The sequence below is a fragment of the Monodelphis domestica genome, chromosome 6 (genome assembly GCF_027887165.1).
Source record: "Monodelphis domestica isolate mMonDom1 chromosome 6, mMonDom1.pri, whole genome shotgun sequence".
Lineage (NCBI taxonomy): Eukaryota > Metazoa > Chordata > Mammalia > Didelphimorphia > Didelphidae > Monodelphis > Monodelphis domestica.
The window spans coordinates 244,319,615-244,346,885 of record NC_077232.1 but is presented as its reverse complement, the minus strand read 5'-3'; the positions used below and the strand labels follow the sequence as shown (position 1 = coordinate 244,346,885).

General features: G+C 38.2%; 1 protein-coding gene across 9 annotated transcripts in view; it reads left to right on the top strand.

The window, feature by feature from the left end:
• Positions 1-27,271, top strand: part of UGT8 (UDP glycosyltransferase 8) — a 110,023-nt gene that overhangs the window by 27,280 nt on the left and 55,472 nt on the right. For 6 of the 9 annotated variants that reach the window (XM_056802988.1, XM_056802985.1, XM_056802989.1 and 3 more), the window contains exon 2: positions 16,843-17,666. In XM_056802988.1, coding sequence (XP_056658966.1) covers positions 16,845-17,666 — 822 coding nt within the window. In that variant the 5' untranslated portion in view covers positions 16,843-16,844. The other 3 variants (XM_056802990.1, XM_056802987.1, XM_016423088.2) reach the window with 3 other exon arrangements.

Here is a 27,271-nt window from a genome sequence, read left to right as displayed (position 1 = left end):
TTAAAAAATGCTGGCAGTCTGAATTGGTAAAAGGAGTTTCTTCTTCTAGAATTTCCATTTGTAAGTCAGCTGACAAGATTTATTCTCATTTAGTTTTTTAAATGAACTTTGACTTTATTTGAAAACCATTATCAGTTTTGGACAGAGGATAGACATAACTAGATTTGTATATGTGGAGTCTCTATCACTATTTATTAAGTTTGTACTATGTGTCAGAGATATATTGACAAAAGTACTTGCCACTAGGAAACTTATATGCCATCATCCTTTCCTCCCCTGTTAAAACCATTTTTTTCTTGTTCCATGTCATTCCTTTGGTGACTTGAATTGTTAGTTGCCCATTCTTGCCTTCAATACACCTTCCTCCAATAGTAATAATGGGGAACTTCCATTTTTTCCAGTCCATGACTGTGTCCCAGGGGCATCCTGTATATATTCATGAGTGAATTAGACTAAATTTCAAATCTCTTCTAGCTCTATATTTATGATCCTGTGTTCTTGGAGACTGAGCTTAGGCCATCACCATTTTTCCTTTTAGCTATTAATCTCTCCAGTGTCTCATCCTTTCTGTTTATGTATTGCCTCAGCTTCTACTGATCCATGCTATTCTGATTTCCTCCCCTTCTTTCAGTAGTTAAGGATGCATAAGGAGTTCATAGCCCTCTCCCAGGAATGCCCATCCATGAAGTGTAGTGTAGCACTCTGTGCCAGCACTACAGATACCAAATGTCTTTGGGGAGCTCACATTCTAAAGGGAGATACAGCCTGCAAATACATTCATCATACATAGCATAGGTAGTGTATGTAGGACTCATTCCAAAGGAGAAGATCAACAGTGAGGGGTGGGCAAGTGGAAAACCAGCAGAAAGTGGTATTTGGATTTAGTCCTGCTGGGAAGAGCCAAGTGGGGACCATTGGGTTTGGGGAGAGACCAGAAGGCAGAAAGACTAACCAGAAGACAACTTCATTTTTTCCCACTTGGGGGAGGAGTGCTGCAGATGTGGAGAAAGTAGAAATGTGATTGGTAATACTCAGGATGTGTGGGGTGAGTGGGAGGAGGATTCCAGGATGACCCTGGAAGCTGGCCATGTCCCCAGTTGGGTAGAAGGGAGGGATGCCAGAGAGAATACTGACATGTTGATGTGGAGATGCATGTGGGATATTGAGTCAAGATGCTTAAAAAGGCAGTTGCTGATGGAACACTGAAGCAATTAGGGATAGGGAGGGAAGTGGCTGCATGGAAATCAGCTGTAGAGATGATAGTTGGGGATGTGGAGCCAACATGGCAGAGTAAAAGCAAGGACTCACCTGAATTCTCTCAAATTCCCTTCAAACAATGCCTCAAAATGAATTCTGGCACAGCACAAACAACAACAGGATGGATTAGAATAATTTCCCTGCCCCAGATAACTTAGAAGTGGGCAGGAAAAGCATGCCCCAGTGGGGCAAGTATAATGCTGTCTGGTCTAGACCAGGCCAGCACAATCCTCCCAGCAGCCAGCAGTGGACCTTGAGGGTCAGTGCCTCAGTTGTCAGCAGTAGCTTCTGGAGCTCTCTGTCCATGTGTAGGAAGGGGATCGTACAGCTGGTCAGGAGGTGCTGGGACCCTTTTCTGGCCAGGCCACAGGGATGCTGTTCTCAGATGAGGACAGTGGCACGGAGAGCAGCAACTGTACCCCTGTCAATATCACATCACCTTGAAGCACTGAAGATTCACAGGCTCCAAAAACTAGCTCTAAAAAGTGTGGCACAGTGATTGCCTAAAGCTAGTAGTAGTGCCTTCCCACCCCTACACAGCTCTGCCTGACATTAACAGGAAGTGAAAAGGCCAAAAAGAGGCTGGCAAATGAGCTAACAATAGAAAGAACCAGGGCCTACCAAGTTACTGTGAGCCTAGCCAGGCACTCTCAGAGGGCCAGGTTTTTTTTCTTTCATTGGCTAAGGGACTCTGCTGGATTCCTATAGAAGAGAGGCAGGGCCCTGTGACTAAGGAAAAAACCAGAACAGCAAAGAGGGACAGGCCCAGGCTGAGGGCCTATACGCTTCTTACACACCAGCTTGGGCCTCCTGTGGGGGGTGGTAACTGATCCTCCTTCCCTAAGACGCAGGCCCAGCAGGGACATATCCTTGTCTCTCTCACTGCTGCTGGAGGGGAGCTGGCCAGAGGAAGCCCTCTTTACCATCTGCAAATATTAGGAAGGCCTTCTCCTGGAGACCAGCTTTTGGCAGACAGTTGAAGGAAGAGGCCTTATTTGTTTGGTCTGGGGCCTAGTCAGTCACAGGGACCCTCAAGCAACATGTAATATAGATCCATATTCAACAAAGTGGAACATATCCAGTGTGAACCATGGAGTGTCTGGCTTAGGCCTGAGTCTCTGAAGGCTGAAGAGGTATCAGAAAGACCATCTACCAGGCACTGATGGTGATCAAAGATACCATAATGTGGCTCTGAGTCCTTATCTGGGCTCAGGGTGTTCATACAGCGGTCAACAAAGAGTTACAGGGTCACGTTGCTACCTGTGTGGACTTCATTTTGGAGGTAGGCTGTGTCACCCAGCTGGAACCCAGCTGAGATACTTTGAGGAATCCAGTCATCATTCTTCAGGCAGGAAGAAAAGCTGAGCTTCTCTTCAGAAGCTATAGTTGACCTGTAGGGTACCCACATAGGCTGGAGAGCTCTGCTACTTAAGTACATTGCCCCACCCAGGGTAGTGACCCTCAATGGGAAAGTCTGCCTGACTAGTCCTTAAGATGGTAAAATTTCCAGCTAGCTTGGGCGGTAGAACAGTCTTGTGTGGTATATCAGCCCATCTGGAGTTATCTATTCAGCACTGTCACACTCATGGATGCCAGCCTCAAAGGTGACTACTTGGCATTTTCTTTCAAAGTTGCAGGCCTTGAAGCCTCCTGGGCCCAGTCTAAAGTCTATTGCTATGGTGACAAGGAAAGTCAATACATAAACTTAGAAGACAACAGAGTCAGAACAGCTATATCCAAAGCCTCAAAAGAAAAAAAAAAAGAAGTGAATTGATTTCAAGCCCAAAAATAATTTCTGGAAGAGCTCAGAAAGGATTCTTAAAAAAATCATAGAAAAGTAGAGGAAATTTTGAGAAAAGAAATGAGAGTGATGCAAGAATATAATTAAAAGAGCCAACAATTTTTGTAAAGGAAGCACAAAAAACCACTTAAAAGAACTCCTTAAAAAGTAGAATTGGCCAAATGAAAAAAGAGATACCAAAATTCACCGAAGGAGGGGTGGGACTTCTTAAGAAGTAGAATTGGCCAAATAGAAAAGGAGGTAAAAATGGCACTAAAGGAAACAATTCCTTACAAATTACAATTGGGTGAGTGGAAGCTAATGATTTCATAAGACATCAACAAACAAAACAAAATCAAAAGAATGAGAAAAATAGAAGGAAATGTGAGATATCTCATTGGGGGGAAAAACAACAACAACAAAAACACTGACCTGGAAAATAGATCCAGGAAAGAAAATTTAAGAATTATTGGACTACCTAAAAGCAATGATCAAAAAAGAGATGATAATTAAACTCATGAGAGCTGATGAGATCATCATTTTACATAGTACTTTATCAATGGATATACAGGTCCAATTCCTTCTAGAAATAGGGCAGCTATCATCATTGAATGATATTAATGGGGATCACCAAATTGTCAGGCCAGTAGGGGAGGTGTTTCTGAGGAACTATAGGGCCATTGAGATGCACCTGAAATCATGCTTTGTAAGTGATTACCCAATCTTTCTCTTTGTAGAGATAATTCTCCAGGCTTTTACATTCTTCAGTTCCTTTTATCTCTGAAAATACTATATGGTATATTTGCCTGCCATAGAATCATAAACTGATAGGACTTCAGAGGTCATTTAGTTCTACTGTGTATATGTGTGTTCAAGTGCATATTATCTTGCTATTAAATGGTCTGATTTTTGAAGATTAGCTGACTATATTAAACTGAAATGAATGAAAAAGCATTTTAGTATATTGTGCCAAGAACAATGCTAAATTAAAGTCATTTAGTCATGGCATAATTTCTAAATTCTACTTTGAAAAAAATGATCATTGACATACTTTTTACACTTATATATTTAGTTTATATACATTATCTTTTTCAGCTGAAAAACTAAAACTGCAAGAAAAAATTAACATAGTAAAATGTTTTTTCTTAATTAGGCTAAAGCCAACATCAAGTAATAATTCTATAGTGCTATAGGAACCAAAGTCTAAATTCGTCCTGGTATTATTGTTTTAGTTTAGGTGCCCAAAGATATCACTAATCAGTTTTTTGAGTTTATGATCTAAAATATTTTCATGGCTTTTTTGGAGAAGCAAATGATATAGAATAATGAGACTTATGATTCAGGAGTTCTGACTTCTTGCTCCATTAGGACCCTTGACTTTCCATATGACCCAGAGTAAACTTTTCTTTTTAATTAGACCTTAAGGTTCCATATCCCAAAGATGTAGAAATTGAACCAGATTGTTTTGTAAGGTTCATCTCCTCCCCAAACAAAAATGAATATATCCAAATATTTGGTATTCTTTTATATACTTGTAAAGTTACAAAATTCAGAAATCTTCTGAGGCTATAACTTGTTTATATTATTTGATATATACATTCTTCATAATATGAATAACCAATATATATTAAGTATCTGAAGGGATACAAAGCACTCAAAACCCATTGTTTTATTTGATCCTTACTGCAAGTCTGTGATATAAGAACTAGAGGCCTTTCTCTGTGGGCACATGGCCATTTACCACCCCATCCCACCCAAGTTCATTGCTAGAAAGATAGACTCAGGTGGAGCTGCTCCCCTCCCCTTCTTCATCATGACTAATGACATTTTTTCATATTCCTGACCGTATGCCAGCAGCCCAATAGGAGCACATAAGGGTTAAGGTGGGTGGCTCACAGATGCTTGGGCCATTCCCCTTTCCCCAACTGAGGACTTTTCTCACTTCACCCCTCCGCCTGCCTAGCATCCCAATGGGGGAACTTTTGGTATGGGGTGAGGGGGGTGGGGCACTCTCTCTGGGGATGGCGGGCATGGCACTTTGTCTTGGGGGTGGGGTCCAGCACTCCGTCTCTAAAAGGTTTGCTATCACTGAACTAAGGACCTCTATTTTTTTCAAATGAGGAGACAGGACTTTCCTCACAACAACCTCTGAAGTGGTACTATTGTCCTCATCTAAGAGGAAATTAAGGTCGAGAGGAAAAATGACTTTACTGGTGACCCAAAGTCATAGAATGGTATAGACAGAACATAGAATTAGGCATTCTTCCTCTAAATCTACTCTACTGTACTTTGCTTTGAACCACATTGTCGCATTGTGACAACAAAGGTTGAGAGTGGGGTTTTCTTAAGCATTTTTGTGCCATGGACTCCTTTTGGCAGACTGGTCAGACTTATGGACGTCTTATTAGAATAATGCTTTTAAATGCATAAAGTACATAGAATGAAAGATGCAAATAAGTAAGATTGCAGTGAAGGCCATAGGGTAGTGTTTCTTATCCAAACTTACAGACCACCTGAAATCTCTCTATGAACCCCTCAGCCTATGGGCTATAAGCCTAGAGGGAGCCCAGATGTCTCAAGAATAAATTCAAACAACACTTTTTCTGTCATTAGTAATAATATTTAGAATTTATTTTTTCTTGCTATTGGATATATATAAAAATCTAATCCTTAGGAATGCTCTAATTTTTCTGATTTGTTTGTCAGGTCCATAGCATCACCCTTCCACCCCCAGTGAAGGTTAATTGGGGCATGTTCACAAATAGTTCATTTATTAAGAAAAAAACACTGAGAATTTTCATGGAGTATGATGAAAGAAAATATGGTACATTGCTTGCTTGATTTGGGGGAATATTGTTTCTTGTTTATTTGTTTGCTTTGTTTTTGTTTTGGGCTTAGAAGAATGCCAAGTAAGTGATATGTCCAAACCAGGTATTATTAGGGCATAGTGACATGAAGGGAGACCATTTTTCTGGTTTGTTTAGGAAATAGATTGCTAATTGGAATAATTTAGGAAATCTCTAAAAGCTATTGAGATTAGAGAATAGAAGGCAAATAGAATACTAACAAAGGATAGAACAAGCTTTGTGAGAACTAGAGCTATCAAGGACTAAAACAATTATTAACCATCAGAGTGGTTTTAGAGAAAAGAACCTACGAATTAAAAATCAAAATTTGTAAAGATCAGAATACTTTTTGATTTGTGGAGTAATTTGGTTATTGTTGGAGAATGAAAGTTTTTAACCAGATTTTCTTTTTTGCAGAATACTTCTGCCTTCTCAAATAATGATATACTGATTAGGAATTGAGAAGGAGGATTAATAGAAGATTGTTGCTAGATAAATATTAAAGCACTTAAACTACTGGAATTTTAATTTGTTTTTCTAGTTATAATACCTGGTAGAATTTGGAACATGTTATTTTGTGATTACATTCTTATGATTTATTAAAATTTTCTTATTTGTTACAAGGTGACATTGGAAGCTAAACGAATAAATTCTTTCTCTTTCTTTAAATATTTGACTGTCATATGAAGGTTTAACATAAGGACAGCTTGTACCAAGCTGGTCTTAGTAGATGAAGAGGGGGTGGAACCAAAAAGCAGCTGACATATAGCCCCTAGGGAGTCTAACCTAACATTCCGGGAACTATCCTTTAGGGGATCTTGACATTTCATGGATACCAGTAGACATTATTGGGGAGCCCTAAGTGGCCTGAATCAGATTAAAATGGAATTGAGAAATGTTAAACAAAATTTAAAAATTCAGTACAACATAGGTAATGCTAATTTGTGGATTTCTAAGTCAAGATGAGGTCCCAGGGATCTGTTTCCTCTTTGAGTTTGATGCCACTGCAGTAGAGCATGGGGCTTGTCTGTTGTTGCTTCCAACTCTTTTCCTGGTTATATCTACTGTTGGCTGGCATCATTTACTGTATTTCTCTTGCATGGTTTTTGGTTGGGACTGTGTTACAGACTCTTCACCACTCAGCCATGTCTTCATTCTTTTTTGATTGACTCATTGTTGGAATTTTTCAGACTTCATAGACATACTGGACATACAAGGACCTTTGTCTCAGGCAGGAAGTCAAGGGTCCTGAAAATTACTGTTGAATTTCCCCAAGGCATTCTTGCCATTTTCTTGTTCAATTTTGAACCAATACTATTAGCTATTTGTAAAACTTTTCAGGATGTATCATGCCAAAATAACCTGCTTCATGGATTGCTTATACAAATACGTATCATAGTTTGGACAGTTATTTGTTAAATTTTTTTTCTAGGCAGAGCTATTTTTCAGAATACTTTTTTGTTGGTCAATTAAAAAAAATGTTGTCATAGTTTCTCCAGTATCTCTCTCCTCTTACCAGTGTCACACTTTTAATGAAAGATAAATAAAAGAAAAGGAAAAATTTGCATAATGGTTCCCTATACAACGAAAGTACAGAAATATGGGTAATGTTCAGCACTTGTGAACTTTCCCACTATGCAGTGGGTATAGAATGTTACAGTCCCTCTGGATCAAATGCCAGGTACTTTTTGTTTTTTTTTCCCTCCCTCAAACATAGCTAAGACCAGTTTTGTTCAAGCAATCTTTATATAATCATCATATCCCTTTGTTTGAACCATGCTTTTTGTTCTTTCTAATTTTATGACATTCATTTTTTATTTTTTCCTTTTATGTAGTTACTATGTGTATTGTTTACATGGTTCTGTATCAATTCATATAGATATTTCCATGCTTCTCTGTATTCATCATATGCATCAATTCTTAAACCACAGTAATATTCCATTACATTCATGTGTCAGCTCTTTTAGATAGTCTCCAGTTGATGGGAATCTACTTTGTTTCCAATTTTTTGTTATTATAAAAGGTGTTTATAAATATTTTGGTGAGACTTTCTTCTTATTGGTGGTCCCTGTAGAATATATGCCTAGTAATGGAATCCCTGGTTCAAAGGTTTTGGACATTTTAGCCACTTTATTCACATAATTCCAAAACATTTCCCAGAATGGTTATATTGATTAACAGTTTCATCAACAGTGCACTAAAATATATTTTCCCATAACCCCTACAACACTAACCATTCCCATCTTTTTTTCATTTTTAAATCTAGACACATTTACATTATTTTAGATCATCTTTAGAAGGATAATTTTGGAAGAGAAAGTGGAGACTTAGAGTCTAGTCTATTTAGAATGCTGTGGTCATTGTTCAGACAATGGATAATGAGGACCTGCCCTAGGATGGTTGTTGGGAGAAAGCTGGGGATGGGAGTGGAGGAGGTGGAATTAACTGGACTTGGGATATAATGAAGAAATGAGAAGAGTTTTGGATTGTGGCTGTGTAAACAGTAGATCTGTCTATAGAAAGAAATAATTCAGAAGTATAGTTTTATGGTAAAAGATACTGTTTTGCCCAAGTGGTTAAGATGTTTTTGATATCTACAAAATGGACATATTCCCTATGTGTTTGGAAATGGAGTTCTGATAATTGTGTACAGCAAGCAACAGGGCTAGTGATGTATTCTCTGATAGTGACAAATAGAGGTATTAGAGGAATTATGTATAGGAAAGAGAAGTTTTAAGGGCATATCCCCCTGCTTCTAACCCACAAGGTACTGGGAAGAAGAATAAGAAGAAACAGAAGAATCAGTCAGAGAGGTGGGAGAACTGGGGGAGTTCATGAACTTCCTGTCTCCTCCCCTGTGCCATCCCCCCAGAGGTAATAGTTGAACTTTCCATGAATGTGGTATAGTGGAGAGGTTCTGGTTCTCAACTGGTTCTGAAGTCAGAGCAGCCCAGTCATATCTTGTCTTTTCTACTTAACTACCTTCTTTTTGATCTGTAGTCCTGAATTCACTACCTGTGTAACCTTGAGTGAGTCATTAAACTCCTCTACCTTGTAACTTCTTTATGCGTAAAAAAGGCAATTGGGTTAGATATGTTGTTCCACAATCCCTTTCTCTGAAGTCCTATGGCCTTTTCATTCTTTATATTCTAGTGTAGCAGAAGGTAGACCTTTTTTAAAATTTTCCAAGCATGTTTATTTTCTGATCTAGGTGGCCTTCCCTCCCAGGCCAGTGCATAGTATGAACTTAGAAGGCATCTTGGCTACAGGATACTGTACATTTCCTAAAGGATCTTCATTAAGCTATTCTGAAGTAATAATTGGTTTCAGATTCATATATCTGAAACAATCCATCCTTTAAGCCTCATCAGGTTTCAGGACTGTTTCCCAAAGGCATGTTTCAGGAATTCAAAACGTTTAAAAATAATTTTTGTTTAGCTATCTGACTAGTCATTAAAACACACTCAACCTTTACTGCTCTCTTAGTGTCAGGTTAACTGAAGTCAATAATAAACCAGGTACACTGCAGTGAACAGGTGTGTTCTATCAAGGGTTCTGGGAAGGATAGCACACCTCCTTTCTGATTCATTTTCTAGACTGAAGAAAGAGCTTGTGTATAGATAGTCTCACAAGTTGTTTGTTGTGAAAGCCATCTTATACATTTTGGAGCAAATAGGAACTAAAGACATATCTCTAGCTTCCTGGGTAACATCATTTAGAAGATAGCTGGATGGTACAGTGGATAAAGAATTCTAGACTTGAAATCATGTAGACCTGAGTTCAAATCTTCCTTCATGTACTTACTAGCTATGTCATCCTGGGCAAATCACTTAATGTCTCATCAAAATTTTTCATTAGTTCTCTGGAATCATGATTTATTGATGCATTGTTGAACATTCTTAATTCTTTCAAAATTTCCTTTAAAATTTTTTATTCCAGACTGCATTTGTATTCCTGCTTCTGTGCATTTTTTTCTGTATTAGTCCATACAAGTCTTCCAGGTTTCTCTGAAAACATTCCTTCATTTCTTAACAGCCCAATAGTATTCCATTACATTCCTGTACCATAATTTGTTCAGCCTTTCCCAAAAGGGGAATGAATGAGAGTAGAAGGGAGAGTAAAAGACTAAACTTAAGATTGGTTTTAAAAGCTAGTGGATATATAGTAGGACCAAAAAAGGAATTGCTAATTGCCCCAGTGGGACAGTTTATTCTGACAACTGTAGGAAAGGATGAGTCAGAGTGAGGAAAGAGTGTAGGTAGGCCTGAGGAACTGAAGGAGGAGTGTTGTGGTGGTAGTCTGGTAAGAAATCTACTAGGATGGTGAGAATCTTGATGTAGAGGAGAAGGATGCAAGAGATATTTCAGAGACTAGAGGACTTGTTAGGCAATTAAATAATTAAATAGGAGAGGCCTGTGAGGAGGGAAGAAACAAAGATAACCTCAGAATTGCAAGCATGGGAGATAGGGGAGGTGACAATCAAAGATAAAAGCTGAAGAGAATGTTTGAGGGAGTAGGAAGGAGATACCAGATTTAGTTTTGGACAAGTTCAGTTTGATATGCTAATAAGAATCTGGTAGAAGGATGGAGCTCAGAAGAAAGATTAGATTTGAAGGCAAAGATTTGGGAGTTGCTTTCATAGTAGTATTGTGGAAAATCATTGAGGTAAATGAGTTTGAGGGGTGTGGGTATGTCTGTGTCTTTGTGACAGGGAGAGAGACAGAGACATACAGAGACATGATGAGGACTCTAAAATGGGGATAACAGCCCCACATCCCAAGGTTGTTGTGTGGCTCAAATGAGATAACAATTATAAAGCACTTATGAAATATGTGGATAATATTAATGTTAAGTTTGTAGACTTAGTATATCAAGGTTAGTTGGTTATCTGATGCACCAAATAGGGAATAAGACCATCAGGCCCTTCTTGGCCCAGAATGCTATCTGATTCTTAGACTAAAGTTTAGAAACATCAGATAGGGTTTATTATTTTTAAAATGAAGGAGGACAGGTGGACTAGGAACAAAGGAATCCCTAACCATGAATTCTGGCTATTCCACCCCCACCCCCTTTTCTACTGATTCTTTGTGTCTTCAAAGTCTTCTGGCTGTCTATATCTACAGTCTCTGTCTAGAAAACACACTATATAACTGCCTGATCTACCTAGTCCTCACAAATAATGTTTGGATAAGTTTATAGTTTATCAGAGTAGCAGTTTTGAACTCTTGGTGAGTTCACCCTCTTCGGCCTGGGCCCAAGATGTCTTCAGGCCTTTCCCACAGACAGGTTTACTGGCTTGCTGGCAGTTCTCTCTACAGACATCGGGAAACATGCTCAGGACTTAGAACCACAGGTTGGATGATAGAATTGGGAGACACAGTTGGTAGGATACACCAGGATACAAGGACAGCAGGAATAGTAGCTTTGGCTCCACTGAGAACATGTCAGCAAAACCCCCACGTGGCTCACAGGAACAAGCCACAGGAAGTTCTCTCTCCAGGTTCTCCCAAGGACAGGAACCAAAGGCCCTCAACTGTCTCAGTGTGTCTCATCTTCCTCATACTCTAGAATAAGGTCCTTATAGTTCCTGGCTTGGGGCAAATCCTTTTGCAAACTTTTACAATCTGCACTTCATTTGCAAAGCTTTTCTTTCTTTTTCCTCATTACACTTAGCACAATGCCTTGAACATAATAAGTGATATTAAGATGTTAACCATTATTATTAAGTTATCTAATAATTTGTTGTTTAGTCATTTCAGTTGTGTCCCCATTTTGGCTAGTTTGAAGTAGTTTGCCATTTCTTTCTTCAGCTCGATTTACAGATGAGGAAACTGAGGCAAACAGGCTTAAGTGACTTGCACAAGGTCACCTAGATAATACATGTCTAAGGCTAGATTTCAGCAGGCTTGGTGCCCTAACCACAGAAACTTTGCTTTCCTTGAGTCTAAGTAAGATTATTTATTTTGATTAAAATTAACCAATTAATGATTTATTTTGCTGTGTTACCAATTTCTAAAAAGATAATATTTAAGAAAAATTTTCATTTTGGGAAGAAAGATTATAGGTTTTTAGATACTGTGGAAAAAACACCAGTCCTGGAATCAGGAAGACAGGAGTTCAAATTCATCCTCATACATTTACTTGCTACATGACTTAATGTTTGTCTTAGTTTCTTCATCTGTAAAATAGAAATAATATTAGCACCTACTCCCCATGGTTATTGTGAGGATAAAATGAGATAATATCTGTAAAGTACTTTTTAAATCTTAGAGCACTATTAAAAATGCTAGCTATTGCTATTACTTACATAATTTATATCATAGTTACATATAATTATAGATATAGCAAAATGGTACAACGGTTAAATCTCTTTTTAGCTTTAATTATGAGAGCTTAGGTTCCCTGTGCCATGGTACTGAGATAAGTGGAATAAGGTTTGCTCAGTGTGTGTGCAGGCTGACCTTTGCAAAGCCCAGTGATGGTAGACGGTGTGTACCATTACCAAATGATGATTTTTCCTGGGCCAGACATGGCAGCTATACATAATATTGATGGTGACAGAAGCCTTTGATGAAGCTATTATTGCCATTGTTATTGAGATTAGTGTTAAAGCTGTTTGGACCCCCAGTGACATGAGAAGGGGAGAGAAGAGAATGGGTGCAGGGGGAATGATCAGTGAAAGAAGAGAAGAGAGTAAGGAAAAGTTTTCCCACCTTTTCCCCTCTGCCTTATTTGTCTCACTGTCCTACTTTCTTGCCTTTGTAGTTTTTAATGAACTAAATGCATTTCTGTTCAATCAGCTAGTTACCATTCTTAGAAGCCTTCTACAAAAAATATATATTTAAACAGTAGTAGTAGTAGTCTCTCGGTAACCGAGGATGATGATTGTCCCTGTGCGATTTCATCTGTGATGTAGATGAGTGTGCACAAAGACACTTGGGCGTGAAGGAGATTTAAGTGGAAAAGTCGATGCACAGAGACAGTCCCACTCTCACGGCGTTGGAAGCCTGGGTCCAGTGGCACGAAAAGTCGTTACACCTGGAGACTTCCTCCGCTGCATTGGATGGCCGTGTTGTCTTTTGTGCTCCAACACGCCCTAAGCACTCCACAGTGCTTTGCTGCGTGCGTCGCCCTCTCAGCCGTTGAACCTTCTTATTGGTTTCTTATGTCTGTTCAGCCAAAGCAGTCTTCACATGCTTCATATTTAAACAATTTGTTGACCTAATAGCTAACATTTACCTAGTGCTTACTTTATATCAGGCACTGTGCTGAGCTCAACAATTAATATTTCATTTGATCCTCACAATAATCCTGGGAGTTGGCTGCTTTATTATCCCCACTTTATAGATGGAGAAACGGAGGCATACAGAAATTAAATTAAGGACCTCATATTTATGCTTTGTGGCCAATTTGAACTTGTCTTCCTATTTCCAAGCCTTTGTATGTGCCCTCTATTTAAATTCTTTTTTTTTACATTTCAAATTTATTTGTTATATTAAAATTCCTAGGTAATTCCCTCCCTCCCATTTCCACAATAGAGAAGGCATTATTTGACAAAAATGTATATATGGATATATAAAACTATGTCTTACTTGTTCCTATTTATCAGTTATTCTGGAGGGAGAAAAACAAGTTATTTTTCTTTTTTTAAATTTAAATTAATTTATTTATTCAAATTATAATATTATTCCTTGGTTACAAGGATCATATTATTTCCCTTCCTCTGCTACCCCCCACCCTTCCTGTAACTGATGTGCAATTTCACTGGGTATTACTTGTGTCCTTGATCAAAACCTATTTCCATGTTGTTGGTGTTTGCATTAGGATGTTCATTTAGAGTCTATATCCCCAACCATATCCCCCAATCTATGTATTCAAGCAGTTGTTTTTCTTCTGTGTTTCTACTCCTACGGTTTTTCCTCTGGATGTGGATAGTGGTTTTTCTCATAGAACCCTCCAAATTGTTCAGGATCACTGCATTGCCACTAATGGAGAAGTTCATTATATTTGATTGTACCACAGTGTATCAGTCTCTGTGTAAAATGTTCTCCTGGTTCTGCTCCTCTCACTCTGCATCAATTCCTGGAGGTTGTTCCAGTTCCCATGGAATTCCTCCACTTTATTATTCCTTTGAGAACAATAGTATTCCATCACCAACATATACCACAATTTGTTCATTCATTCCCCAATTGAAGGGCATCCTCTCATTTTCCAATTTTTTACCACCACAAAGAGCACGTCTATGAATATTCTTGTACAAGTACAAGTTATTTTTCAAACAATATTCTGTTGCTTTATATAATGGTCTACTCTTTTCACTTATAATAATTTCCTGCACACTAATATCCCATCATAATCATATGCCATAGTTTGTTTAGCCATCCCTCAATTGATGGACATCCCCTCAGTTTCCAGGTCTTTGCCACCACAAAGAGAGCTGCTATAAATAATTTAGAACATACAGGTTCTTTTCTTTTTTTTTCCTGATCACATTAGGAAATGAACCCATGAGTGGTATTTCTGGGCCCAAGGATATACATACACAGTTTTATAATTCTTTGAGCATATTTTCAAATTGATCTCCCAAATGATTGGACCAGTTCACAGTTCTACCAATAGTGTCTTAGTGCCCTTATTTTTCCACATCCCTTCCAACATTTGTCATTTTGTCCTTTTATTATTTTAGTTAATCTGATAGGTGGGAGGTATGGTATCTCAGATTTTTTTTGCTGTGCATTTCTCTAATCATTGATTTAGAGCTTTTTTTTTTTTAATATACTTACATACAACTTTGATTTCTCCCTTCAAAAACTGGTCATTTTTTTGACCATTTATCAGTTGGAAAAGACTCATGTTCTTATAAATTTGACAAAGCTCTCTATTTTAGATATGAGATTTCTATTCAAGAAACCAATTTATATATTCTCACCCCTCCCTGTTATACTGCTTTCACTCTAATCTTGTCTCCATTTGTTTTATTTATACAAAAAACCTTTTAATTGAATTCAAAATTATCCATGTTATATCTCATAATGTTTTCAGTCCCTTGTTGATAAATTCTTCTCCTTTCCATAAATCTGATAGGTAATATATTCTCTGTTCTCATTTGCTCACTCTCTCCCTTTGTTTTTAGTCATGTATCCATTTTAATCTTACTTAGGTAAGTGGTGTAAGATATTTGATCTATATCTAATTTTAGCCAGATTGCTTTCCAGTTTTCCCAATAGTTTTTACCAAATATAGTGACTTGTTATCACAAAAGCTTAGGTCTTCATTTTTGTTAAACATGTTTGTTGTTATGTCTGCTCTGTTCCACTGATCTACTTTTCTTTTTCTTAGACAGTACCATATAGTTATAATACAATTTAAAATCTGGTCCTGCTGCTTTTTCAATTTAGGGGAGAGGAGGAAGAGAATGTGAATCTAAAAATAAAACAAAATTTAATTAAAATTTTTTTTCAAAAATCTTATACTGCCAAGTTGCCTTTCTTTACATTTTTTCATTCATTCCCTTGATATTCTTGATCTTTTATTCTTCTAAATGAATTTTATTATTTTTTTCTATTTCAATAAAATATCTTTTGATAATTTAATTGGAATGAAATTGAAAGGATTACACAGTATTTGTTGACTAGGTAGCCAAAGGTATGTTCAGCATTTTTATCTAACCTAGTCAGGTGATAGTGGGGAAATATAGGACCTTTCACATGGAGAATTCCTGCTGGCTTTTGTTTGCACCTTGGTCACACATAGGCTGTCCAATGGAATGTAGCCTGGGGCATGTTGGGAGAAACTGTGATTAGTAGCAGGGCTATTCAGCTTCAGAGCTGGATTGATCTCCAGTTATGCACTTATTGATGGAAGATGCAGGGGTACTAAGAGCAATTGGGGGGGAATATATATATATATATATATATATATATATATATATATATATATATATATATATATATATATATATATATATATATATATATATATATATATAGTGATTACAGTGTTTTTGAGGAAAAAAAAAGACAGCATGGAATATTGGATAGAGTTGGTCTCCAAAGCCAAATATTTGGATTCTAGTTGAGGTTGTGTCATAGACTGCCTTGTGACCCTGATCAAGTCACTTAATCTTCATAGTTCACTGAACAAAATCTCCTAAGACTTTAAGATCAATCTGTATTGGTAGAAGAAATGTCCTTTAGAGTCCATGAAATCACAAAATTTGACCCTACTTCTGTGTAGAAAACCTTCTAAATGCAAAGCTATTGTGACAGAAAAACCACCACCATTACAGCAGGTGAATTTGTTCCCTCAGCTATGATCGGTGCCGTCCCTATTTGGTGATTCGTTCCTATCATCTCAGAATAGGAATATAACTGTTAATTAAATATTACATAGTGATCATATGGGGGAAAAGATGATCTGCCTAATGACATTACAAAGATAATGTGAAAATAATCATTTGAAATAATTTCAAATAACAATTTGAAAGATCACAAGTTTGGGATTTTCCTTTTCCTATTAACATTGATGTTCTCTAGGACAGTGGGCAAAATTATTTATTATTAAAATTGTTTTATCTTTGGAGGAGGGATATTGTGATATTTATTACATAACTTTCAAGGTCAACATGTTTTTGTCTTGATTTTCCATATCTTTGGAGAGTATTTAGGGACAGACAATGAAGTTTCAAGACACAAACCTGATAGAAACACTTATAAACTGCTGGTGTGTTTTCATTTATCACAGCTTTGTCCCTCATGAATGCTGTTTGAATTTATGATGATAGTAATTCACAAGTTCATATTTTTAAGTTAATAAAACATTTATCACAAAAGTCAGTTGATCTGAAATTCTCTCCCTGAGAATATCGAAAATAATGATTGTGTATTTTCTTTTTGAAAGTTCTTAACAGTCTGAAGAATTATAATCTATTTTTCAATAACTTTTTGGTTGTCATTTCAGCTATGAAGTCTTACACTCCATTTTTCGTACTCCTGTGGAGTGCTGTCGGACTGGCAAAGGCTGCCAAAATCGTCGTTGTGCCGCCAATTATGTTTGAAAGCCATATGTACATTTTCAAGACCCTAGCCTCAGCCTTGCATGAGAGAGGCCACCAGACAGTGTTTCTCCTGTCCGAAGGCAGAGACATCGTGCCGTCTAATCATTACAGACTCCAGCGCTACCCAGGGATCTTCAACAGCACCACCTCAGATGCTTTCCTACAGTCCAAAATGCGGAATATTTTCTCTGGGAGACTTACGGTGATAGAACTGTTTGACATCCTGGACCACTATTCTAAGAACTGTGAGATGATGGTTGGCAACAGTGCCTTGATGAGGGGCCTGAAAAAAGAAAAGTTTGATTTGTTGCTGGTGGACCCCAATGAGATGTGTGGTTTTGTTATAGCCCATGTTTTAGGGGTGAAGTATGCAGTCTTTTCCACAGGCCTTTGGTATCCTGCCGAAGTAGGGGCCCCTGTGCCATTGGCCTATGTTCCAGAATTTAACTCCCTCCTCACAGATGATATGAACTTTCTGGAAAGGATGAAGAACACCGGCGTTTACCTCATTTCCAGATTAGGGATCAGCTTTCTAGTCCTTCCGAAATATGAGAGGATAATGCAGAAGTACAACCTGCTTCCCCAGAGATCTATGTATGACTTGGTGCAGGCGACCAGCTTGTGGATGCTGTGTACTGATGTGGCCCTGGAGTTCCCCAGACCCACTCTGCCTAATGTTGTGTATGTGGGAGGAATCTTAACCAAACCGGCCAGACCGCTACCAGAAGTAAGGTTTGCTGAATCCTACGGTAATTTTTTTGAAATATAAAGGCCAATTTTGAGGATTTATGGTGTGGATATCTTAATAATGTTTTCTAGAGTGCTGAGATGGGAAAGGAGTAATTGTGATAGTAATCTATAGCAACCGCAGAAACAGGTGTAGATGGCATGGAGCTTCTCAGAGTCCACATGAGTGCCTTGATTCAGAGTGCTGGAACAGGCTACTGTTCTGCATGAGGTGTTTGTGTAAGCCCCAGCTTCTGCCCTGACTCGGAAAGAGAAGTTCTGGCCAAGGGACAACTCATGGAGTGAAAGAAGGGGCCATGTGGTCATCCTGGGATGGATAGACTGGGGGGTGCCCACCCATTTCACATCCTGGGCAGAGTCAAACCCCAATTGGTCTTTCTGGTTATTGGCCCCAAGTAATACTGTCTCCAACTTAAAAGTTGAGAATAACATGCTGCTGGCATAACACTGGCAACTATGTGAAAGGAGCCGAAATTAAAGGGAGAGTGAAAGTGAGAGGTCCTGGGGGCCTGCCTTAGAGCTGTCTGACTCCAGAATTGCATCATTAGGACCTGACAGTTGATAAGTGGGAGGTGAGAAGGAAGGAAGCTTCACAGATGATGTTTTGTCTTTTCAGAGCAGATGCCTGGGATTATCTTGATACCACCTTTACTGGGGGATTGGGGTATATGAAGTAGTCAAGATATTAATAAGATACATCAAATTGCTTTCTTTTTTTAAATCCTTACCTTTCATCTTAGAATCAATACAAAGCAGAAGAATGGTATGGGGGTAGACAATGACTCCCCCAGAGTCATACAGCTAGGAAGTCTCTGAGGTCAGATTTTAACTCAAGACCTACCATATTTAGGCCTGGCTCTCAATCCCCTGAGCCTACCTAGCGATCTCCAAATTGCTTGCTTTCTCAAGGAAGACCAAGGAGAAGGAGGGAGACAATATGGAATTTGATTTTTTTAATGAATGATAATTTTATTTACATGCAATTGAGAAAATAAGATAAAAAAATAAATAAAAATACAAGTGAGATATATGTTGCCCCTTGGCTATCTAGAGTATTGACAGCTGACTTTTGATGTTTTTGGAAGCACATACAGCAAACAAATATTTGTGGCAATAAACTTATTTCAAGTAAATGTGTGAGACCCTAGAATAGTATAAGATTCGGCAATAAGGCCTCACACGTTCTCCCAATTGTCATTCTTTCTTAAGACACCCCATTACACAGTTAAGCTAAAATAGCCCCCAGACAATTTGTTTAAACTACTAAATGTGAAGAACCTGTTCTTGTTCAAGGTAAGAGGCAGTTTGGTGTAGTGGATAAAATAGAGAAATGAGCCTCACAGGCAGGAAAATCTGGCACCTATTGACACTGTGAATTCTAAGCAAGTCATTTTAAGCTCTCAGTGTCTCTTAGACACCCTTTACAGTTGAACATTGCTCAATGTTTTCTTTTCTCCTTTGGAAATCAGAGAGGTTTTTTTATTACCTTCACCCATGGAATCATAGGTCCATCCAAAATTTGTAAAAAACTTGTTTAGTCATCTATGATAGTTACAACAGGTGTGTTCTGGGGAACATCTAAACCACAAGTTTAAAACCTTTTAAAAATAATTTATATACAAGACTTTGAAAAGATGTACACAACCTTTGCTTTTGAAGTTTGATTTATATGATTTCCATTTTCTCTCTTCCTTTCTTAATTGTGAATGTTCATCAAAACAATAAATCAGGGCCTAATTTGTAGAATTTGATGATTTCTGAAGTGGAAATGCTTATGGAAAATGTAAGTTATCTTTCTTGAGCAGGTTTGAGCTGGCTCCAGCATGTGAATGAAATTAACTGATAATTAAAAGATCATCCTTGGTTTGATGGAGCCTATATTTTATTAGCAGTGGGATTTGACTATGAAGCATACTCATGGGAAAATAACATAAGGCAGGGTGTGGGAGATGTGTGGAAGGGAACTCTCTGGATTATTGTTGGAGGATTTGAGGGGCTTCAATATAGCCAGCCAGGGATCAGACATTTCCTGAAGAAGGTGGCACTTGAATTGTGCCTTGGAGGAAAAAGGATTTTGAAAGATTAAGTTTAGTGAGAAGTGAATCTCGGGAATGGCTGCTCTGAATAAATAAGAGATAAATGTTATGTTAATATGGGGTAGACAGTATAGAGCATGGAGCTTTGGCACTGAGGGGGGAGCACGCATGGTCACATTCGTGGGGGCCAGGCCAGGAAAGCACTGGCCTCTCAGAGCCTGGGGAGTTCTAGGACCACAGTCCACTTTCCTGTGGAGCCAGGATAGGTTGGGATGGCCAAGGGGAAGGCAGCACCCAGGCAGGGAAGCCGAGGGGCCCAGGGTGACCAGAATGAGGTGCCTGAGGTGTGGCCGGTGCCAGAGTGAAGGGCCAAGTTAAGGAGGCAGGAAGAAGAAAGGGAGCCACCTTTGACCAGGGGAGTCATGATGTGGTCCTGAGATGATGTTGTTAGCTAGGTAAGGGGTGGATGGGAAGGGGATGGGGACAACTCCACCTGCCGTCTGTCTTCCACATGTACACATATGCCTGTAAGCACACATGCACACACACACTGCACACACAGATATAGAAAATGAGATGTTGTATATATAGTGAAAATCAACATGATGTATATGTATAGTGAGAATGAGAGGGGTGTGTGTATAAATCTGTGTGTTTTGTAGCGAGAGACAGAATGCAAGGAAACCAGAACCAGGAGCTCTATTGGATTCAGAATTGAATCAGGATTTAGCAGTTGATTGTAGGTAGGAAAGTGGGAGGTTCAAAGATAACGGCTTTTCTGCCTGGGATACACGTGAATACTGATTTTAAGACATCAAGAGAGGACTAGATGGGGATGGGGAGTTGCTGGCAGTGAGGAAGTAGATAACGTTGATTTTGAGGTGTCAGTGGGATATCCTGGTTGAAATTCTGAGCCTAAGCATGGGCCACATTAAAATGTAATTGGGAAATGTAGGTTTGGAGATCTCTGTCTGAAGTAGAGAGATTAATAATGAATATGTAGATTTGGTAGGAGGTTGTAGACAGATAATTGAGCCTTGGGAGTAGAGTATAGAGAGAATAGAAAAGAGGCCCTAGGACAAAGGACTAGAGTTCAAATCTCACCTCTGACATTCATGACCTCTCAGGGCAAGTCATTCAACTTCTCTAGGCCTCAGTTTCCTCATCTGTAAAATGAGGAGTTTGGAGTAGCTGGCCTCTGAAGGTTCCTTCCAGCTCTAGCTCTTGGATCCTGATGGAGCTTTGGGAAAAACTCAAAGAGTGTTAGAGGATATTATTTGCAAGGGAAACCACAAAATAGTGGTTAAAGATGGAAAAAAAAATTGGGAGAATAATAATCACAACAACAATAATCAGTAACAGTTACATAGTGCTTACTATGCATGAGGGGCTATGCTAAACTAATAAGCACATTATTGTTATCTCATTTGATCCTCACAACCACCTTTGGAGACAGATGCTATTATTATCCCCATTTTTCAAGTGAGGCAAACATAGTGATATCAAAAGCTAGTAGGTGTCTATAAGGCTGGGTTTATAGACTCAGATCTTCCTGACTGTGTTCCATGGCATGCACTTTGCAACAGAAGTTGTCAGTGAGGAGAAGGCTTCTAAGAAGAAGGGGTATTTTTATATTGGGAATTATGGAAAGATCAAGTTAAAAATGAGACCCCAGGATTGAGCAAATAAGTGGTCTTTGGTGGCTTTGAGAAAATAATTTTTATCAAAGTAATAGAGTTAGGCATCAAGGTACAAAGGATTGATGAGTAAATGAAGGATAAAGATGTGGGAATGATGAATGTAGACTCCTTTCTTTAGGAATTTCCCAGTGAAATGGGAGAGTGGTATTCTTTATCTTGAGAAGACAATGGGATCAAGGAAGACTTCTTTGTTTGTTTCATTTGTTAATGCATGGGCTAGACCTGAACATATCCAAAAGCAGTGGAAAAGGAACCAGTACATAGGAAGAGGAGACCCAGGAGAGTAGGCTGAGGTTTTAAATTCATTGCCTAGGGTACCTTGAACCAAATTAAAATGTAATTAGAAAATAGTTCACAAAATGAATAAAAATAGAATGTAGCATTCATAATGTTAATTTATGGTTTTCTAGTTTAATTAGAGGCAGCAGGGATCAGTTTCCACTGGAGTTGGACACCTCTGGTGTGGTAGACACAAGAGCACTGGGCTCTGAGTCAGAGGTTTCAATTACTGGGACTGCCTTTTTCTTGCTTTCAAATGAGATGGTTGATTTAAATGTTCTCTAAGGTGTTTTCTAGACCTCAATCTATAATTCCATGATACTTGGATGGGTTCTAGAATGAGGAAACTACCAGGTATTGGAGGTAAAATAATTATAAGGCAGAAAATTAATTAACCTTTAAACATTCATAATTAATTATTGGATTTCAGTCTGCCCTGTTCCTGTCTCACATCCAAGACTCTCTTTATAAGGGCAAATGTCAGTGTGAGTGCCCTCTTTGGGAAAATCCCTTTATCAGTAAAATCAAAGACCCTTATGGTTAAAGTGCAGAGTTTGAAAAGTTTTATCATGGATCCTATGCTAGGGCAGTTGCAGGGGCCTGGGGGTTTCATGTTTGATCGCCAATAACAACCATAATAAATGTGTCTGGGGAAGGCAAGGCTTCTCTGAGATTTAGCCTAGACAGAAATCTTAACCTTTTCTTTTTGGTGAATACTTTGGACATCCTTTTCAGAATAATGTTTTTAAATGCATAAAACAAAATACATAGGATTACAAAGGGGAACTAATATCTTGAAATACAATTATCAGAATATATTTTTTAATTTGTACTCAGTTCTCTGGGCTAAGAACCCCTCATCTAGAGGTCAGATTTATGTTAGCAAAGGCCAGGGAGTACCTTGGCGCAGTAGAAAGGCAGATGACAAGGGCCAGAGGATCTTGAAGAGACATGGCTGGGCAGATAGTCAGCCATCTGCCAGTAACTGAAATGCAGCTTCAGTTTTGATTTGATTTTGTTAACTTGGGAAATTGAAGATTAGTTGTATTGTGTTTTTGTTGTACTGTGGTCTTCTTGGTACCACAACTATTCATGAATTGCCACATGAAGGGTAGTTTAAGATTTAAATTAATATCCAATAACTCCAAGTATTTTATAAAGTTTATTAATAATCAAGTAGAAAGAAAATAAACTAAAAGAAATGGAAGTTCAAACCTAATTCTCTGACAAAAAGTAAACCCATATGTGTAGATTCCCCTGGCTGGCATAAAGCCCAATTTCGCAGCTGAATTCAGGAGAAAAGAGAGTGAGAGGGTGGAGCTACACAAAACATATATCCTTCCTACTGTAAAGGTTAAAAATAATGGTTGGATTTAAATTATTTTTTTTTTTACCAAATATTTACAATAGAGGGAAAACAATGGAGACAGTAGAGAAATGTGAAAGAAGTTAGAGAAAATACCCATACTAGTCCTCAGTCAGTAGGGCTGGTAGTGAGTAAACCACATGGCCTCCTCCAAGATGGAAGATAATTTCTTAGGAAACTAGGAAGGGAGTCAGCCTTCTTACTCACCCAGTGAAGTAGGCCAAAATTCAGTCTAAATTGAAGCCACTATCCCAGCCACAGTTTCCAGTGAAGTTCCCTTGAAGACTATCTCCAGGAGACACTCTCCACAAGATTCAGCTTCACAACACTTCTCAAGCCAAAGGATTTCATGACTTTTATAGTGGTTTCCTGTCTCTTCCCCTCTTCATAGGGGTCAATCACAGCTTTCAAATAGTCCAGCACTGCCCAGGGGGTAGTGTTGTGGGAACAAGTTTGTACCTTCTGGAGAGTGAATACTCACTGAAAGGGTTCACAATTTTTGAAGTTGTGAACTCTTAAAAGAATTCACAAGTTTCTGGCTATTTGAGTAAGAAAAAAGGGTGGAGCTCTCCAAGTATCTTGCTGGCTTCTCACCTAGCACTAAGTAGGATGTGAATTCACTAAGTGGTTTGTGAGTTCTGAGATTTAGAGTTCTGGGGAGCAAATCCTAATTACACAATCCCCCCCCCACCCCCCGAGTCCCATGGGAAACAAGCATGTCGAAATCTTCCAGATTTACATGCCTAATTTCCCCAATGAATCAATACACATAACCAACTTATATCTCTAAAGATCTTTAATTAGAGGTACACAAAATATTGTACTTTCTAAAGGGAAATTAAAATAATTTGGGGATAAGAGGAAAACAAAAGAGAAAGAGAACAAAAGCAGTGTTAGGTGGGCACATTGACAAAAAGCCAATTGGAGGCAGTCCCCTTTGGCATAAGAGTGTATATTCAAAATAAATGTGTTCAACTACCAATAATTCAGTTTCACTATATCCCCAAAGTTCATTCTGGATCTTTTGGTGCAGTGTGTGATTTCTGTAGGCTTCTTTATGGTGCCTTCTCCAAACAGGTTGTTCTCTGGATTTGGGTAGGTAGCAAGTTTCTTATCCTAAAATTACTCTCAAACAAGAAAAAAATTTTATAAATCTAGAATTTTATGACAATAATACAATCCCCCTGAGGAGTTTGTTGACTAACACATGGATCACTCCAGGATACATGGCAGAGTTATGAGGTATATGAATCAGTTGTGAAGAGGAACTAAAAATCATTCAAAAACCCAAAGAAAAAAGAAAAAAAAACTTCTGGATGAAACACAAAATCAAATTCTTATGTGTAAAAATTTTAATTAAGGAAGAGCCTATAACATATATAAGCCTATAACAGGTCTTTGAATCAAGGTCCAATTAAAGTGATTTATGTGCCACAAGCCTTTAGTAGCAATTTTTCACTTACCAATAGATAGCCAGGACAACAGAAAATTACCACACTATGAAAGAAAAAGGACTAGATTTTGAAGCAGAAAGGGAAATATCATTCCCTGGTCTGATTTTACCATTGACCTAGGGATAGGGGAGCCAAAATGGCAGCCAAAGTGAGGTACTTGGTAGAAGTGTGGATCTGGCATGTGGGAATCCTGTGTCTGACTTTGCAAACAGCTGCTTCCTCAAACCCCCAAAATAAGTTCAAGTCCCCTGCCTTGGCATAGAATCTCATCAATCTCACTGGGATTGGTTGGTCTCCCTGACCTTGTGCTCATAGGTACTGTGTAGGTTAACTTTGTACTCCTTGGCACTGTGCAGTGGCTCTTTTGTGATCCCTTCTTCTGGGCTCAGACACAATCATTAATCAAAAGTTCCATAATATTTAACAATCAATGGCAGGTTTCCATAGTCTAAAGCATTTGGGTATGCATTGATATTAGGGCTAATGGACATTTTAAACTTATCCTAGTGCAAAATAAAAATAAAAAAAATTAATACTGGTAACATGTGCTTCAAGTAGATAAAATGAGAGAAAAAAAGAAAACTCAAATACTCCATTGCACATACAAGGAAAAACAATAATAAAAATTTAAAAATAAAAAATATATATATAGTTCACATTCCATAAAAAAGTGTCAGACAAGTAAAGATAGAATACAAAGGTTTATCACCCACAAATGAGATTCGTTTCCTTTTTAACTTGGCCATGATCCACAGTGGGAGTATACATGATTTTCACTAAGAGAACAGCTTTTTAAAACAGTAGTACAGCAGCTAATTCACATTGAAAGAAGTACGAAAATTCCCTAAATCATAAGAGCCCAATTAATGACAATAGCAAACAAATCTGCTATCAGTAGGATTCAAAATGAGCCTCTATAGCCACTGAAGCTCATGGATACTTGTCACAAGTTCTCCAGATCTAGCCAATCTTTCAACTTTGGCTGAGATATTTTTAAGAAAGTTTATTGCTGCCATCATTCCAAAATTTGGCAGGAGAGCCCAGGAAAACCTCTGTACTGCTGACGAAAATCTTTTGGGTCTAAAATGTCACCAAGAATTTAGATCATCCTGCTGGAAGGGTAGAGTAAGCTGAAGAGTTACAAATATAGAAACTAAACAGGAGCCACTAAGCTCCATGGGAAAATTATCCCTCTCAGGAGCCATCCAGGAGTTAATAAGCCCCATGGGAAATCCTTCCCATCTCCCAGATGAGATTATAACTGATCACAGGTTAATCAAGCCCCTTGGGAAACCTCCCTCCTCTGGTATGGGACTGTAACAGCCATAAAAGGTATGTCTTTATATGTCCCATCCATTGTAATGTGGAGATGAGGAATACAATAGTGAAAATAATTTTTGATGTCTCATCCATTATATTTTTATAAATGTGGAAGTGGGGAATGCAATAGTGTTATTGCACTTCACTTCAGGTACTAAATGTACCCTTAATTCTTTTTACACATAACTTGAAGGTAGGCAAATGATCAGTGAGAGGTAGTGGTGTTACTAGATATCTGAAAATCACTTATGAAGGCCCGTTAAAACCAAAGCTTGCTGATACAGGTTGTAACCAGTTTGATGGAGTCCATGCATCATCATCTATATGACAATTAACAAAGGCAAAAATGAACAAAAGGCCATCTAGTCAACATGTGACCTCAAATGGATCTGGTGACAAACTCAGCATATATAAGGACCTATAGTTTTGCCACTGAAAAGGGTTTGCCTAACTAGACTATTGGTTTTTACAATGGTATTTTCTCCAGTCCAGTAATATGGGGAGGGTACAAGTGAAGACAATGTAACAGAACATATAGCTAATGGCCAAAACACAGTAGCTGAAAATGACATAGTGTAACAGAATAGTATGGATTAGATCAATATGAGAACTTAAAAAATACAATTAATCTTAAAACAATCGGCAAATACAACAAGTGTGACAGGATACAGTCACTCAGTGTCACTAGAAGGTACTCTCTTTATATGAGAGCAATGAATCTAAGAGTCCTGTTCTCCAATTTTGATAGCTGCATTACAGAGACTTCTTCACTATTTGGAGGGGAACAAACTGAAACAGTTAAGATTGATTCTAGGTTCAATTCCTAGGTAGCTCGCCAAATGTTATAAGGGTTTCTTAACTCTTACTGATTATTGGTATAAAATGATAATACCAATAATTATATCCTGTGTGGACAGGCTATCAGATCTGACTGTTTGAGAAAATGGCTTTTCAGATCAGCCTAAGAATTGCAGCTCAGCCAGTTGTATAAAAATATTTTTTATTATGGTTAAAAAAACAAACAAACAAATCTAAGGAAAGGGGATAGTAAAAGGAAACTATTAGGAAGTAAAATTCTCATGATTTATAAGTCCCTACACTATAATTTCTTACTCTAACCAACCAAATCTGATCCACACGGATCATCTTTTTTCCCAACAGAATTGAGACTACTCTTTTTATTCTATCTAAATCCCCCCAAAACCTTAATCTATCTATCCTATCTAAATTATATACAAGAGAAATATTAGGTCTCTCTCTTTTGCTATATAGATGACAAACAGCGTGAATCTCCATAGCCTTCTCCACTCACCCAGCAAATCTGTTGGGTTTGCATTGGTGTTCACCAACAATGTCCTTCCCTAGTCAGATCTTATAGATAAATATTTGATGTGAAAACACTGAGATTTTTCATATCTCACAGAGCGACT